This window comes from Macaca nemestrina, chromosome 5, assembly GCF_043159975.1.
Source record: "Macaca nemestrina isolate mMacNem1 chromosome 5, mMacNem.hap1, whole genome shotgun sequence".
Taxonomy (NCBI): domain Eukaryota; kingdom Metazoa; phylum Chordata; class Mammalia; order Primates; family Cercopithecidae; genus Macaca; species Macaca nemestrina.
The window spans coordinates 87,410,533-87,426,831 of NC_092129.1; the positions used below are offsets into that span (position 1 = coordinate 87,410,533).

The 16,299-nt window shown below is 36.1% G+C and overlaps 1 protein-coding gene across 3 annotated transcripts in view; it reads left to right on the top strand.

Moving 5' to 3' along the window:
* The window catches only part of LOC105499047 (F-box and leucine rich repeat protein 4), a 96,949-nt gene that overhangs the window by 63,065 nt on the left and 17,585 nt on the right, over positions 1-16,299 (top strand). For all 3 annotated transcript variants that reach the window (XM_011771448.3, XM_011771446.2, XM_011771447.3), the window contains 2 exons: positions 11,325-11,396; positions 15,718-16,030. In XM_011771448.3, coding sequence (XP_011769750.2) covers positions 11,325-11,396; positions 15,718-16,030 — 385 coding nt within the window. The remainder of the gene's footprint in view (positions 1-11,324; positions 11,397-15,717; positions 16,031-16,299) is intronic.

Sequence of the window (16,299 nt, forward strand, 5' to 3'; positions counted from 1 at the left end):
GAGCTTGCAGTGAGCTGAGATGCGGCCACTGCACTCCAGCCTGGGCGACAGAGCAAGACTCCGTCTCAAAAAAAAAAAAAAAAAAAAAAAGAGAGAGAGAGGGCTGATTAGCCCATCCTCTCTGTTGGCATGTCCTGAGGAAAGCTAAATTAAAGTTACAGGACTGAAATTTGTAAACTGTCATGTCTTTATTTTATTTTATTTTTTTTGTAGAGATAGGGTCTCACTGTGTTACTCAGGTTGGTCTCAACCTCCTGGGCTCAAGTGATCCTCCTGCCTCAGCCTTCCAAGTGCTGGGATTACATGCATGACCCACCACACCCAGTCCCATGTCTTTTTGACTGCAAATCTCTGCATCCATTATAGATTGTTATACACATTGATCAGTTGATTGATCAGTTGATCAGTTGAGTATCTATGAGGAAAGATGTATTCGACTATATTATTATAGGAAAGATCCAATACAGTGATAAATATAGGCTTCAAAATGAGACTGCAGGGCAAGGCAAAGGTGTGTGAACATTTAGTCTTAGATTTTGTTTCATCACACGCAAGAATTTTAAGAATTTGACAAATTATCTGAACCTGAAACTGAAACTTGTATGTTAGAGCTAAAATTCTGAGTCTGTAGTCTAGGGTAGCTATTAAACATCTACAGTTAGGTTTAGAGAACTTTCTTCTTTTTCCTCAAAGGTAGTGTAAGGAGCTTTATTAATTTTTCTGATTTATGATATTTAGCCTTTTCTTTTTAGAGTTCTGTCAGAATTCTAACTCCCCATCACAATGTTGATCTTAAAGTTGTGAAAGACAATATTATTTTCAGGTTGTGATTATGTATCAGTGTATAATCTATACCATATTGTGTATTTGAACTGTATAAAAGAATAACTTCTAGTAGATGGTTCATAGTAAATCTGGATAAAGTAATTGAATTTAAATATTATAAAATGGTGATTATTTCTACATATGTTTAGTTTCAAGTACTTTAAATAGTTCTCAAAATACTTCAACTTTTTTTGTTGTTTTTTTGTTGTTGTTGTTGTTTTTGAGACAGAGTCTCGCGACGCCCAGGCTGAAGTGCAGTGGAGCGATCTTGGCTCACTGCAACCTCCGCGTCCCTGGTTCAAGCGATTCTCCTGCCCCAGCCTCCCGAGTAGCTGGGACTACAGGCGTGTGCCACCATGCCCAGCTGATTTTTATATTTTTAGTAGAGATGGGGTTTCACCGTATTTGCCAGGCTGGTCTCAAACTCCTGACTTCAAGTAATCTGCCCATCTCAGCCTCCCAAAATGCTGGGATTATAGGCGTGAGCCACTGCACCTGACCTTCAACTTTTATTCTATATTCTTCTTCACCAAGTTTATTGAAATTGTAAGAGGAGCAAAACAATTTTTAATTAGAGAAAGATTTACACTTATATATATATTTTACACTCCAGTAATTGAGTGGTTGTGTTCTTAGGATTTCTTTGGAGATATTTGTTATGCAAATTTATGCATTTTCATTTAGTGAATATACTTTTATAAAATTTCACCTTCTTACTCAGAGATAGTGCTCTGATGTGTTTGAAATGTATTATAATCAATGAAAGTACATTTGTTTCTGATGATGTTATATAACTAGTCTATATTTTAGCTAGTCTTTGTCTGTAATATGTACACTTGTTACCTGGCCCTTATTAATATGCTTTCTAGGAATCATATTTTAGAATGGAGAATACTAATTTGGAATCCTACTGTCCTATATTGAGTGTTATAATTAAGGGTTACATTCTTTATTAAAGATAACCAACAATTCTTAACATTGAATAAAAAAGGTCATAAACTAGTTGTAACAGCTAAAAACCTACATTAATGTAAAATAGCAAGCATATTACTGCATACATTAATTATACAAGGTTCTCAGTACATTATAAAATGTACAGGTATGCATAAATATAATTCTAAGCTATAAATCTGGACTATCTAAAAGTTATATATGAGTATAATAAACAGTTATTTTTATTAAGTATTTTTGCTTAGCACTTTAGAAGTCTGGAGGGTGGGAAGTTACGAAGTTTATGGATAGCATTTCTTAAAAAGCTGTCAATGAAAATGTGAATTCATGCCTTTTATCTATTAATAAATTTCTTTGTAACAAGTAAAGGCATTAATAATAATTCTGTATAACTGAATGGCACTTCATATCTGCATACACCAAACTTCCACATCTGTTATCCATCATTTCACTAACTAAATTGTTTTTGAAATTGGAATCATTCTTGTTTTTTTTTTTTCCTTGAGACAGGGTGTCACTCTGTTGCCCAGGCTAGAGTGCAGTGGTGTGATCTCAGCTCACTGCAACCTCTGCCTGCCAGGTTCAAGTGATCCTTCCAGCTCAACCTCCCAAGTATCTGGGACTATAGGCTTGCACCACTGTGCCAGGCTAATTTTTGTATTTTTTGTAGAGATGGGGTTTTGCCATGTTCCCAGGTCTCAAACTCCTGAGCTCAAGTGATCTATCTTCCCACCTCAGCCTTCCAAAGTGAAATCATTTTCTTAGCAATAGTCATTGTAATCATTGTAGTAGTCTTAAGTATTTGGAGGCTTCACTAAAGGACGCTAAGGGGAATAAAATTGCTAAACAAACAAGAAGGCAGTTGTGAAAGTAGGGGGAAACAGTCTTTCTCCTGTTATAATCATCAGAGTATGATGTGTATGGACTAATTCCTTTACAGTCCTTTTGTGAGTTGTAGAGGATGGTCTGGAACCCTGTTGCTGTAAGCATGCTTTACCATTGTTTTTGCCTAGTTGCATTAATAAAAACTGTTCACATTGAACTTGTCTCTTGCTTTTCTCTCCAGTTATAACTTGTTATAATATTTTGCTGTTTACTTCTTTACCTTTGGCATTTGGCTATCCAAAATGGCTGAGTGTCATGTAACCCACTTGAATATTTAATTATGTGTTTACTCTTCCAGTTTGGTCTCAGGTTGAGAAGTGTATGCTTCTTTACCTGGATGTGTGGGGAGTTGTTGAATTTATTACTTAAAGTTATCCATTGGGTTTTGAAGCTGCTGAACAGGTTTAATAGGTAGATTTTAGGTGGAATGTAAAATAAATCTTTCTTTATGAACATGTATTCTACTGCTAAATGACAGCGTGCACCTAGAGTATGTTTTAGTAATTCTGTAGAAGAAATAATCATGGACCCAGTCACTCCTTAGTGAATTCCTTGCCATAGTTGTTTAAGTAAGGTTGCCCTTTGTTTGAAAATTACAAACTCATTTGAAATGAACCTTGCATTATTAAAGCTGCTATTTTAATTATATTTTAGTTTTATAGAACTACTCTTGTACTTCCATTGAATGAGTTTTCAAGACCTAACCAGCAGAATACGTAGACTTGGGGACCTAAAAGATACTTTATGTCTTGAATCAGAGGTTCATATAATTTTTCACTTTTCATTTCTGAATAAATAAAATATGGTGCCATTTTCACAGTACACCTAATAATACAGCTTTGATCCATCCATTTGTGTGTTCTAGATATGTAGCAGTGCTGCATATACTCATTATAGTAGAATTGTTTTGTTCTCCTAAGTAGAGATTGGCAAACTTTTTCTGTGAAGGGCTAGGTAGTAAATACTTTAGGCCTCACAGGCCTCATGGTTCTGTCACAGCTACTCTATCCTGCTGTTGTAGTGTGAAAACAGTCACCGACAATACATTAATGAGTGGGTATGCCTGTGTTCCAATAAAACTTTATTTACAAAAACAGGCAATAGACTGGATTTGGCCTGTGGACAGTAGTTTGCCAACTTCTGCTCTAAACTATTGAGTTGGTGCTCTCTACAAAATCAGGCCCTTTTATATCTGGAAATGAAGAGTTAATTTCCCCGTAGTTTATTATCTTTGCTTTGACATCAGTAACAACATTTTAATTCTGAATGCTAACAACATGGAGAAAGAATATTCTAAAGATATTTTAGGAGGAAACGGGTTAACTGGATTTAAAGACGTTGTCAACTGGTTCTATAGGCATGTTCTCTAAACCTGGGTACTCCCACAGTCTCTGGCTTTCACTGATGAGCTTTGCTGGAGAAAGCCATGAAACTGTGTTAATTTGTGCTTACTCACCTCAGTGCTACCTGTCAGCCCTTTGATTTATCTCTATTTGACTTCTTGTTAATTTCTCACTGTATCTCTTCCAAGGTCATTGTTGTTCTTTCCATTACCATCACCTCCATCTCGCAATATCTTGGTCTCAGCATTTGATCTCATATCTCTCATTCAGAAAGATCAGTTATATCATTCAACATAAATCTCTTGTTCTATGTTCCTTTTCAAGCTGAGGATTTTAAAAATGATAGTTCTAATATTAAATGATTTTTAATTCACAGTTTAATGTACAGACTGATATAAGTTACTATAAAATATTTGTTGTGAATTCCTCTTCTATGACTTGAAATTCTCCCAGAGAAAATAATGCATCTACTTGAAATTCTCCCGGAGAAAATAATGCATCACAAATGTTTTCTAGACATATATAATTAGACTTTAGTTCAAAAATGAGTTAGGACGATATGCTGTTAGGTCTGTGCCTTAAAGTTACAATCTTTAAGATACGCAATAAGCAAAAGTTGTGATTTCTCTGAGGAACAGTCCAGACAGGTTATATAGTATTCTTGACAATAAATATTTTTTCTTACTATTACCCTACTTTTTTTGTTTGTTTGTTTTGCAGACAAGTTCTTGCTCATTCGCTCAGGCTGGAGTACAGTGGCATGATTGCAGCTCATTGCAGCCTTGACCTCCAGGTCTCAAGCAATCTTCCCACCTCAGCCTCCCAAGTAGCTGGGACCACAGGCATGTGCCACTATGCCTGGCTAATGTTTTTATTATTTATTTATTTATATCTTTTTGTAGAGATGAGGTTGCACCATGTTGCCCAGGCTGGTTTTGAAATCCTGGGCTCAAGCTATCCTCCCTCCTTGGTCTCCCAGAGTGTTAAGATTATAAGCATGAGCCACCACACCTGGCCTTACTCTTACTTTTAATTGAAAGAACTGATTCTATAGGGAATTTATCTCAAACTATATCATGAGAATCTTATTGTCCCAGTCTGGGGATAATCAGCTAGGTGACAGTGTTCCAAGCCACCCCAGGAGTTTGGATGGAAGTCTTAGAGAAAGAAGAGGTTTTGTTCTGGGCAGATACACCAAAAAGTATATAGTGACCTGCCATTGGCCATGCCTTCTGGTCAGAACTGAGCTAAGCCTTCTACTGGTCCTGCAGTATCCACAGTGCCACTGCAGAGCAGGACCTCTGTACCTTCAGCAGAAGTCCTGGTTCTAGAAGGGGGCAATGTGCAAGACCCTTAAACAAGGAGGAATAAAAAAAGATGGGGTTGAGAGATGGCAGTTCAAAGAAATAAGTGAAAGCACCTTGTGAAAAAGAACTAGAAAATTTGAAACATAAATAGACTAAAACAAGAACACATAGTTGTGAAAACAACTGATTAGAAATCTATCAAATAGTCATTAGGAAATAATAAATAGATGGGATAAATTCTAAATTGGACACAGGATTGCTAAATTAGAAGAGAAGTCTGAAGAATGTACTCAAATTTGTAAAAGGTATGTCAGGAACTGCTGTAAGGTTTATACACACCCACACAATCTCAATCTCTCTCTCTGTCACACACACACATATTTACTCCTAAGGCAAGGCAGTCCTACTCATTTAATAAATATATATTGTGCCTACTATATACTAGTGACTCTGTTATTTATCCATTGCCATATATCAATTGCTTCAAAATTAGTGGCTTAAAACAACCTGCATGTATTATCTCACATGTTTTCTGTGGGTCAGGTTTAGCTGGGTAGTTTTGGCTCAGGGTCTCTAAGGAGGTTGCAGCCAGGTTGTTATCTGGTGCTCTAGTCATATCAAGGCTTGACTGTGGCTGGTGGCTCAGCTTCCAAACTCAGGGTGATGTTGTTACAGTTTCCCTTCAGCTTGTGGCCAAAAGCCACTGTTCTCTCCACACAGGCCTCTCCACAGGCTGCTTGAGTGTCCTCATGACATGGCAGCTGGCTTCCCCCAAGGGAACAAGTTGGGAGGGAGGAAGCCAAGACAGGAGCCACAGCCTTTTTATAACTGTATTAGGAGGGTTCTGAATCAGAACCAATAGGAGGTAAAGATATTTATTATAAGGAATTGGCTGACATGATGATGAAGCTGGCGAGTCTCAAAATCTGCAGGACGAATTGGCAAGCTGGAGACCCAGGAGAACTAGTGTAGTTCTAGTCTGACAGGTAGCAGGCTTAAGACCCAGGAAGAGCTGATGTTTCAGTTTACATCCAAATTCAGGAAGAAATCAGTGTCCCAGTTTGAAGACCATCAGACATTGTTTTTTTCCTGAATTTGAAAGAGTTCTCTCTTATTTGAGGGAGGGTCACCCTGTTTGTTCTATTCAGGTCTTCAACTGATTGGATGAGGCCCACCCACAGTAGGTAGGGCAATGTGCTTTATTCAGTCTACTGATTTAAATGTTAATCTCATCCAAAAACAACCTCACAGAAACACCCAGAATTGGCAGGGGGCAGTGGCTCACACCTGTAATTTCAGCAGTTTGAGAGGCCGAGGCGGGTGGATCATGAGGTCAGCAGATTGAGACCATCCTGGCCAACATGGTGAAACCCCGTCTCTACTAATAATACAAAAATTAGCTAGGTGTGGTGAAACGTACCTGTAATCCCAGCCACTCGGGATTCTGAGGCAGGAGAGTCACTTGAATCAGGGAGTCGGAGGTTGCAGTGAGTTGAGATTATGCCACTGCACTCCAGCCTGGGGAGAGAGTGAGACTCCGTCTCAAAAACAAACAAATACCCAGAATTATGTTTAACTAAATATCTGGGCACCCCATGGCCTAGTAAGGCTGATACATAAAATTAACTATCATAAATGTAATATTCAAAGTGACCTGTATCACCTCTACAATATAATGTTTGTTAAAAGTGAGTTGCTAAGTTAAGCCCACTCTCTCAAAGGGAGAAGAATTAAGCTCTACCTCTGGAAGGAAAGCGTATAGAATAACATGTGGACATATTTTTCAAACCACTCTAACCGCTGGTACTAGGAGACTCCAGTGTTCATAGAATAGAAGTTACTGAAGAAAAAAATGGAAGGAATGGTAGAGAAGTAACATTTGAAGAGAGAAATGTTTAGAATCATCATCTTTCATGAAGAGAGAGATGAGTCTTCAAATCAAAATGGGCACTTGGGGTTTTAAACAAAATAAATGAAAATAAATTTTTAGACAGATTGTGATAAAATTGCAGGAGATCAAAAATAAAGGGACAAGAGCTATCAGAGAGAAAAGATATATCACCTGCAGAGGAAAACAATTCGATTGACAATAGACTTCTTATCAAGTGAGAGACTGATAAGCAATGGAGTAATGTTTTCAAAGTGTTGAAAGAAGGTAACTGTCATCTTAAAATTCTAAGTCTAGCTAAACTTTCATTCAAGATTGAGGACAAATCTCAAATATGCACAATAAAATTTATTTTTAAAAAAAGATTGGGGGTAAATATTAAACTAAGTTATTTAACTTTCTGTCACTCTGATTCCCCATTTATAATGATAGGTAAATAACAATATTTACCTTACAGGCTGTTAACTTTTCTGTTCACTGTTACATCCCAAGTGCCTAACACATAGTAGGCATGCAATAACAGTTTATTAAATGAATGGATGAGTTAATAGGATTGTTGTGAGGATTTATGTATGTAAAGAATTTACAGCAATGCTGCCTGACATGTTAATAAGTACTCAATAAATGTTTGTTGTTAAGATTTTATGACCCATAGACACTCAGAATGACTAAAAATATTTCTCAACAAAAAGAAAAATTCTGTAAGGAAGTATCAAATATAAAAAAAATTATGACACATAAATTGATAAAATGCTAGTAAATTAACTAATGACCATGGAGAGGAGATTAAGAAAAATTAATCTTTTTGTATTATTTCTAAAAGGTAAAAACTGAAACCTTTAAGGTGATTCTAAAGTTCACATGAAAGAGCAAAGGGCCAACAGCAGCTAAGAGATGTTTGAAGAATGAGGAAACGCTATTTGCCATACTAGATTTAAAGACTTATGAACTATAATAATTAAGACAGAAATGTTGGTACAGGGAATGGAAAATAGACCAGTGAAACAAAATGACCCAGAAGTAGACTCATGCATATATGGAAACCTTATATATGATAGAAAGCATTACAAATCAGTGGATACAATGGAGTCTTCAGTAAATCAAACTGGAACAATGTGGGGAAAATGAAATTTGATATCCTACCATATAAAAATCAATTGTAGTTGGGTTAAAAACCTAAGTGCAAAAAAGAAAGACTCTAAAACTCTGATTTTAAAAAAGAAGAATCGTAGATTCTTCCTTAGCTAAAGAAGAACTTTTTGGAAAAAAACAACAGAATACAAACATAAGGGGGAAAAGGATTAATGCCACATTTAATATAGTCATATTAAAATTTAAAATGTTCATGTCTCAGAAAATCCAGTAAACAGTGAAAAGACATGCCTCAGAGAAGGTATTTATAGCTGATATAACTGAGAAAGATTGGTATCCAGCATGAATAAAGAATTCCAAAAGTCAAGAAGGAAGAAACAACCCAATGGAAAGAAAAATCAGCAAAGGATGTGATGAAGCAATTTACATAGCAGGAAATATGAATGGCCAATGAACATATGAAAAGATCTTCAGTCTCACTGGTAATCAGACTAATGCAAATTATACCATTCCATACTCATCAGACAGGCAGACATGTAAAAGGATGAAAAGTCTATGTATGTTGATAAAGATGTGGGAATGTAACACTCTTACACTACTGATGGGAGAATAGGTTGATTTAAGCACTCAGAAGAGCTATTTTGCAAAGCCAAATAAAGTCAAAGAATACGTAAACACCTGGAAATTCTCCTTCTGGTATGTGCTCTAGAGAAATACTGTTCTATAAATGCACAAGGAAGCATGTAAAGGAATGTTTATTCTAACACTGTTTGTAATGGTGAAAATTGTAAGCAACTAAATATCAATCAAATGAGAGTGTATGCTGTAATATATTTGCATAATGGAATATTATACAACAATTTCTAATGTTAATATTATATGCCACTTATGGATACATAACGTATACTAAAATTATGTATTTTCAGGCATGTTTTAAACACCAAGCCTTAATAAAAGTTACCTCTGAGGAAGTACATGAATGGATGGAGGGATACAAAAATGTAGTGAGATAAGCAAAGAAGACAAAATATTAAGAGTTGATAAACTGAGTGGTGGCTACATGGTTATTATGGGCGTTCTTTTGGACCCTATACTTGTTTGTATATTTGAGATTCTTCATAGTAAGTAATTTAAAAATAAATTACCAAACAAGTTTCATTAAAAATTAGTGAATTAGAGCTATATGTATTTACATGGACAGGTCCCTCATACTGATGAAGAAGATGCAGAAGTATATTGACATTGTAATAGCATTTATATAGAAACTATATAGAACAGTATTATGTGCTACTTATGGATACATAATGTATTGTAAAATTATATACTTTCAAGCATGTTTTAAACACCAAGTCATGATAAAGGTTACCTCTGAGGAAGTATGTGAATGGATGGAGCCAAGCAAGAATGTAGCCGGATAAGCAAAGAATGTCGAAATGTTAAGAGTCGATAAAACTTAGTGGTGGCTACATGGGTGTTATATTGGAACCTATACTTGTTTGTGTATTTGAGATTCTTCATAGTAAGTAATTTAAAAATAAATTACCAAACAAGTTCTGTGAATTATTTGTATGTGTGTATGTATGTATTTTTTTTTAATTTAAAATTTCTTACCAACAAAAATTTATGAGATTCTTTCTAAAAAATCTAATATTCTCTGGATCTTACTTAAGGGAAAATCTTATAAAACAACCTTTTAATATGGATGTGGTCCTGTAATTTAAAAAAAAAAAAAAACCTAATGTTATGTTCCTATCTGTTAATAAGTTCACATGGCTAAGTATTGTGGAGAACCTGAAAATTAAATTATCTTTATATACTCTTTCTAATGTTACCATTCTGAGAGCTACATGGGATTGTTTTACAAATGTTGTTATGTTGAAACTTAAGTATAAAATCAATATAAACTTTTTGGTTTAAATTCAAAGAAATGCTCAATGATGAAATAATTAGACAAGTATAATAGCGCTCTGTGACCTATTGTAACTATTATTATTTTTGCTTTAAGTAACCTTACATTATGAGAAATATTTTATTACTTTATTTTCTCAATGAGAATCTTATCTGGGATTTGACCAAATGTTTTACATTTTCATTGACACATTCTTCACCTCTCCCTCAACTGATACTTTTTAGTTTCTGAACACTTGGAATAGATTTTTACAGAAGTTGTATAATATCTTAATTTTTAAATATATTAAAATTGTATAAGATATTTTGCCATGTAAGTTTGAATAGTTTTCTCCTTAATTGATAAAAGAAAAATTAGAAATTTGAATATTTTGCATTTTTTGCTTTTCACAGTTTTTCAAGGCAGACATGTTTTTAAAAACATTTCACGGTGCCATGATTATGTAGCAGTCTTTGGATTTCTTTAGTGGTGAGACCGTTTTCATTGCACAGGATAGATGGGCTTAAATGGCAGGAACATGACTAGAAAGTGCATGTTATATATATTTCAGTCAGCATGTTGCTACTGACAGGTGCTCAATGGTTGTTGGTATCCTTTTCAGCAAAGAGAATCCTTTGACATTAAAGTCACCAGCTCAATCCTGATTTGGGGTGACTCTATTGGCAGTTCCATCAGGCTGCAGCTGATCAGTGAATGTCAGAGCTGCAGCTGTTCTTCAGGAGTGTCACCAGCCTACTGTGGGTTTTTTGTCTTTTTGTTTCTGTTTGTGGAGGGAGGAGTGGTTTAGCTTGTCTTGGTGTTCAATCTTAGCCAGACTTTCAAATTGCTTACCTTTGGGAAATGAACTGAGAGGTCATAGGGAATATAGGTATCTTTAGGGCATCCAAAACCATATACAAAGTGACGACTTAAATGGAGACTAGTAATGATTACCTTGACTCCAAGCCAATCAATGGTGGAGCCTCTGGGGACTCATTAAATGGCATTTGTGGACTCTGTAACCTAGCTTTTGAGCTGCATTTCAGGAAAAGCAGTGACAGCCTTTAATGTCTAATTGACCTCTTCTCTTTGTTTCACTTTCATTCACTTTCCATATTTGCCTCTGATGTGGTCCCTAATGGCAGCAAACAGCACTGCTCAGCATTTTGAACTTCTGTTCAGAGCTTCAGCACCTCAGTTTGGGCAGTTGTGTCATGGTAAGTGTTTGAGAATTCTTTATACTTCTCAGTTACTTGTTCTCTTTTTCTTCCTATGGGTGAAATATATCCTGACTCACCCTGCCCCATACACACCCACAGGTTTTCAGATTTATGGTTCTCTTCTTTGTCCCTTGCTTTCAAAAGTATGTCTTTGAAACACTGATGTTATTTGTCCAGGAGAGCAAAGAAAGAAGTATAGTGTGGTGGAATATAGTATAGTTCTGCCTCAAACCAGATGTTGTCTCCGACAGCTAATCACCTCTCTAGGTTTCTTCACACACTAAGATGTTAGTCATACCCAAATGCCAAGAGTTTAGTAAGTTTTTCGCTAAGCTTATTTTAGCTTTTAAATCCTGAGATAATTTTCTTGAAATTTTAATGATAATAGATAAGTTTATTTTATCTGTTTGTTTTTGTGTTTGTTTTACTGTCCTTATTGGTCAAAACAGAAAGATTAACACCCTATGTTGGAACTCTTTTTTTGTGTGTGGAAATTTTACTGGTCTGTGAAATCTAAAAGCTTAGGGACTGTTGGACTAGATAAACTTTAAAGTCCTTCCAGATTTAAAATATGATTTTATGTGACCTTGAAAGAGCTCATGGGAAGAGTTAAATCTTTTAATCTAACCACATAATTACATAGCTTTTAAATAATACTGAGATGTAAAGGACAATAGAAATCTTATGTGGAGAAGGTGTGCATGTGCGTGTGTGTGTGTGCACACATGCCATAAGTGAATCTTTCAGTGTAACTGACTGGAAGAATTCATTCCTCCTCATTTGTCCTCTGTTTCCTAAAACAATGTAGGTTTAGGAGATCCCCAGACCATTCCAGTTTTTCCTTGCATTCACTTAGTAGGAAGACTTGAATAAGCAAAATGATTGCAAGATTCTAGAAAACTGGTATGCTAGGCTTAGAGTCAATAGACAGTGTCCCTGACCTAAAATAAGTCCCATTTGAACACCTCTTAGAGCTCAGCCTGGCTTCAGAAATGCCCCAGGATTTGGCAGTGTAGACTAAATAGGCCTCTTATGATGACATATTTATCTCCGTGTCCCCATGGTCTTTAAAATTCTGTGGTTAGGTTTTATTAAACCCCAAGTATGGGCACAGGTCGTCTCAGTCTCTAGAAACAGTCTTGGGAGCCCACTAGATTTTCCTCACTTCTGGTCAAATTCTTTCCATAGTAAGCCATTTGATAGGCTTCTGTGGGTCTCTCTAGTGACTCTTCTTGATGGGCCCGGTGACATTTGATGGCCTTTTCTGTCACAACAAACCAGCCAGTTACTGCCACTTGGATCTTCCTTATTGCTAGCCTGCCCTCTTTAGATTGGTAAGGACCATTTAACTTTGCTTAGACGTACCATATTCTGCTTGTTATTTACCTCCCCTTAAACTGGAGCAACATTCCTTAGAAAATCAAGCCTCTGACCATAGACGCTTTACCGTTGGAATTATATATATGCGTATGGTTGGAATTATATTATTTTAAGTTAGCATTTTCCAGAGTTGACATGTGGAAAATTAGCTCTAAAGGATAATCAGTTTTAAAGGCTGTGTATTTGGGAGTGGAGTGGAGATTCCTAATGAAATTACGAAGCCAGGTATGGTTGCTCACACATATAGTCCCAACTACTCTGGAGGCTGATGTAGGAGGATTGCTTGAGCCCAGGTGTTCGAGGCTGCAGTGAGCTATGGTTATACTACTGCACTCCAGCCTGGTCTTAGAGTTTTACAGTGGTTTGTCCTACAACAAAGAAACTGTTTACTTTTGCTAAAACCAGTGTTTTCAAACCTTGCCTGACTACTGAACTCATTTTTCTATATTACATTTTATTGTTAACTGTCAATATAATAGCAATTTTTAGATTTGTGATATTTATGAAGCAACTGTTCACAGTATACACACATAGAGCACTGTGTTGACTTTGCCATGGTGATTGTGGTGTATTATATACCTTTGCTGAGTATTCACCTCATGGCATACTTTCTCTGTAGTGAGTTTAATGTAGATACTAAATTAGTTGTGTCACTTTTTTTCTGAAACTAATCTTTGTACCACAAGTGCCAGTTAGATTTGCAGTGACAAGAACTTCTGAGGAGTAGTGTCTCACCTGTAATAAACCTGAATATTCTAGTCAATGCCGTAAACATTTTTTTAGGACTCCTTAGAAATACTTATTTTTTCTCTTGATTGAGAAAGAGACAAAATGTATCTATTTCTTTATACTTTTAAAAAATGACTTTAAAAAGTTTAAATTTCACTATTATATAGTGTTGATTGAAGTGATTTAAAGTTGCCTAAATTAAGGAATCGTAAGACCTGCCTGGTGTTTTCTTAAGTTTCCTGCTAATTATGTGATCCTAGTCAGGTCCCTTAAATTCTTGCTGATGGTTCCTCTGTGGCATTTGCCCTGTTTTTAAAATTAGATAATGAATAAGAAAATAAATATGTCTAATATTTTGGGGGGAAAAGGTCCTGCATAATATCTAAAATTTAGAAGGAATTGTAGTTAATAAAGGAGGATAGGTTGCCTTTGTTCCAGTAAAAAGTATTTAGTTTCATTTTTATTTTCCTAGCCCTGAATTTGGCATGAGTAGTGCTGTGAAAATTTCACAACAACAACAAAAAACTTTTGAGGGAATTTCTCACTGTATTCTCTGCTGGTAGAGAATTTGTTCAAATGCTGCTGAGATTGGCCAGGCACAGATTGGGCACAATCAGAATCATGGGTTTCAGAAAGTTTTTTAATTTTTTGTTTTCTAAATAAGCTAATTGGCTGTCCTGATTATCAAACCCACAGTTTTGTATTGTTCAGGTATACTCGATGAAAGAAATCCCAAACTTGTTTTCGTGGACTTCAGCATGATTCCACCATACATACACTGACATCCACAACCTTAGAAATCATTACCCCTATATCTAATCTGTCAGCCTTTGGTTCCACCTCAAAAATACAGCCCCAAATCTATCAGATTTCTACAATTCCACCATTGCTACCTTAATCCAAGCCCGTGTCATCTGTCCTTTACAGTGTTGCAGGCCTCCTCAATCAGCTTCCTCCTCTGTCCCTCCCCACCATCGGCCCATCCTCCAGACAGAAGCCAGAGGTGGTTTTGCATCGGTTTTTATGTCAATAATAATATGTCACTCCTTTGCTTAGAACCCTCCATTGACTTCCTTAGTACTTGAAAGAAAAATCTAACTCCTTCATGGTCTAAATGGCCTGGCCACTGCGTGACTCTGCCCTTGGGCCATATGGATCTCATTTTTGTTCCTCGAATGCATCAGCCTCATTCCTGGAGATTTCAGCAATTACCACCTCTTCTGTCAACCCCTTACACTCTGATCACTCTCACATCACTGTTTTATTATTTTCCCACCATATGTCACTCTTTGAATGTATTTTTTCCTTACTTAATTAGTCTGTGTGTCTTTCCCAAAAATGTGGACAATATTCTCCTTTTTTCAGTTTACTGCTGGTCCTAGCATCTGGAGTGGTGCATAAATGTTTGTTGAAAATACAATTAAACAAAAGAACAAAAGGAAATAATCAGTGTAATTGTTTACTATTTTGTTTCCTTTTGATTTCTTGTGATAATTTTAATATCTGATTTTAACAAAATCAAATGAACCTCTTAAAATAACCTATTTAAAGGAACATTATTAAAGCATATAAAGCCCAAGAACTGAAATGTTTAATCCTTGATTAGTAGAGTCTTATCCTGTAATCATAAGGTAAGCACTGGACACCTCCAATAACTGACTGTTGATTAACATATGTAATCTACATTATTTTCATGTTTTATGTGCAGTCCCCAAATGCCTCATTTAACCCAAAACTAGTATCCTTATTAGTATTATCAGCATTTCCACATAGTGTTTTAGAGCCTACAAGATGCACATCAGGGAGCTCTTATATACCTGCCAAAGTATATTAGCCATATATAACATGGAAGAAAGTAGGTGCTGTCAATGAGTAGCAGCAGCAAGGTTGAAATGGTGGGCATAAAAGAAGAACACATAATCCTTTAATTCTTCATGAGAGACCAAAGACTTCAGACTGCTTTGGGATTTAATTCATTAACGTCTTCTGTCTGGAGTTCTCTTAAATGGATTTTTAAATAAATGAGTACTCCTGGCTGTTTTATGAAACGGTGGCAGATCCGTGAGATGAGTGGGCAGATCTGTATTAACAAGGATGTGGATTTGTTTAAATGGGAGCAAAGCAATAGGTTGTAATTAAGAATCTGACTTACTCTTAACAGTTTGCATGTCTGAGCATAACATGTAAAAGATTGGAATTTGATTTCCAGATTGAAGACTATGATGTGATAGCTAGCATGATAGGAGCCAAGTGTAAAAAACTCCGGACCCTGGATCTATGGAGATGTAAGAATATTACTGAGAATGGAATAGCAGAACTGGCTTCTGGGTGTCCACTTCTGGAGGAACTTGACCTCGGCTGGTGCCCAACTCTGCAGAGCAGCACCGGGTGCTTCACCAGACTGGCACGCCAGCTCCCACACTTGCAAAAACTCTTTCTTACAGCTAACAGATCTGTATGTGACACAGACATTGAAGAATTGGCATGTAATTGTACCAGGTTACAGCAGCTGGACATACTAGGTAAGGATGCAATGTATAAATTTGTTTTAAATGTCTGTTTCCTTGACATAAAAGCCAATCTCAGACTTTTTGTAAGGAGAAAGAAAATTTTTGGGTTCAATAAAAATTTTTTCCTGATAAGACTGCTTGGTTTGATAGGAAATGCAAGATAGATCAGTTAATTTAGGGAATAATTATATATGTACTTTAATAAAATAGTGAGGACAGTAACAGAGTTTTATAGTTGAAACTATCAAAAACTCTAACCATTAATTCTTGGTCTACTTGGA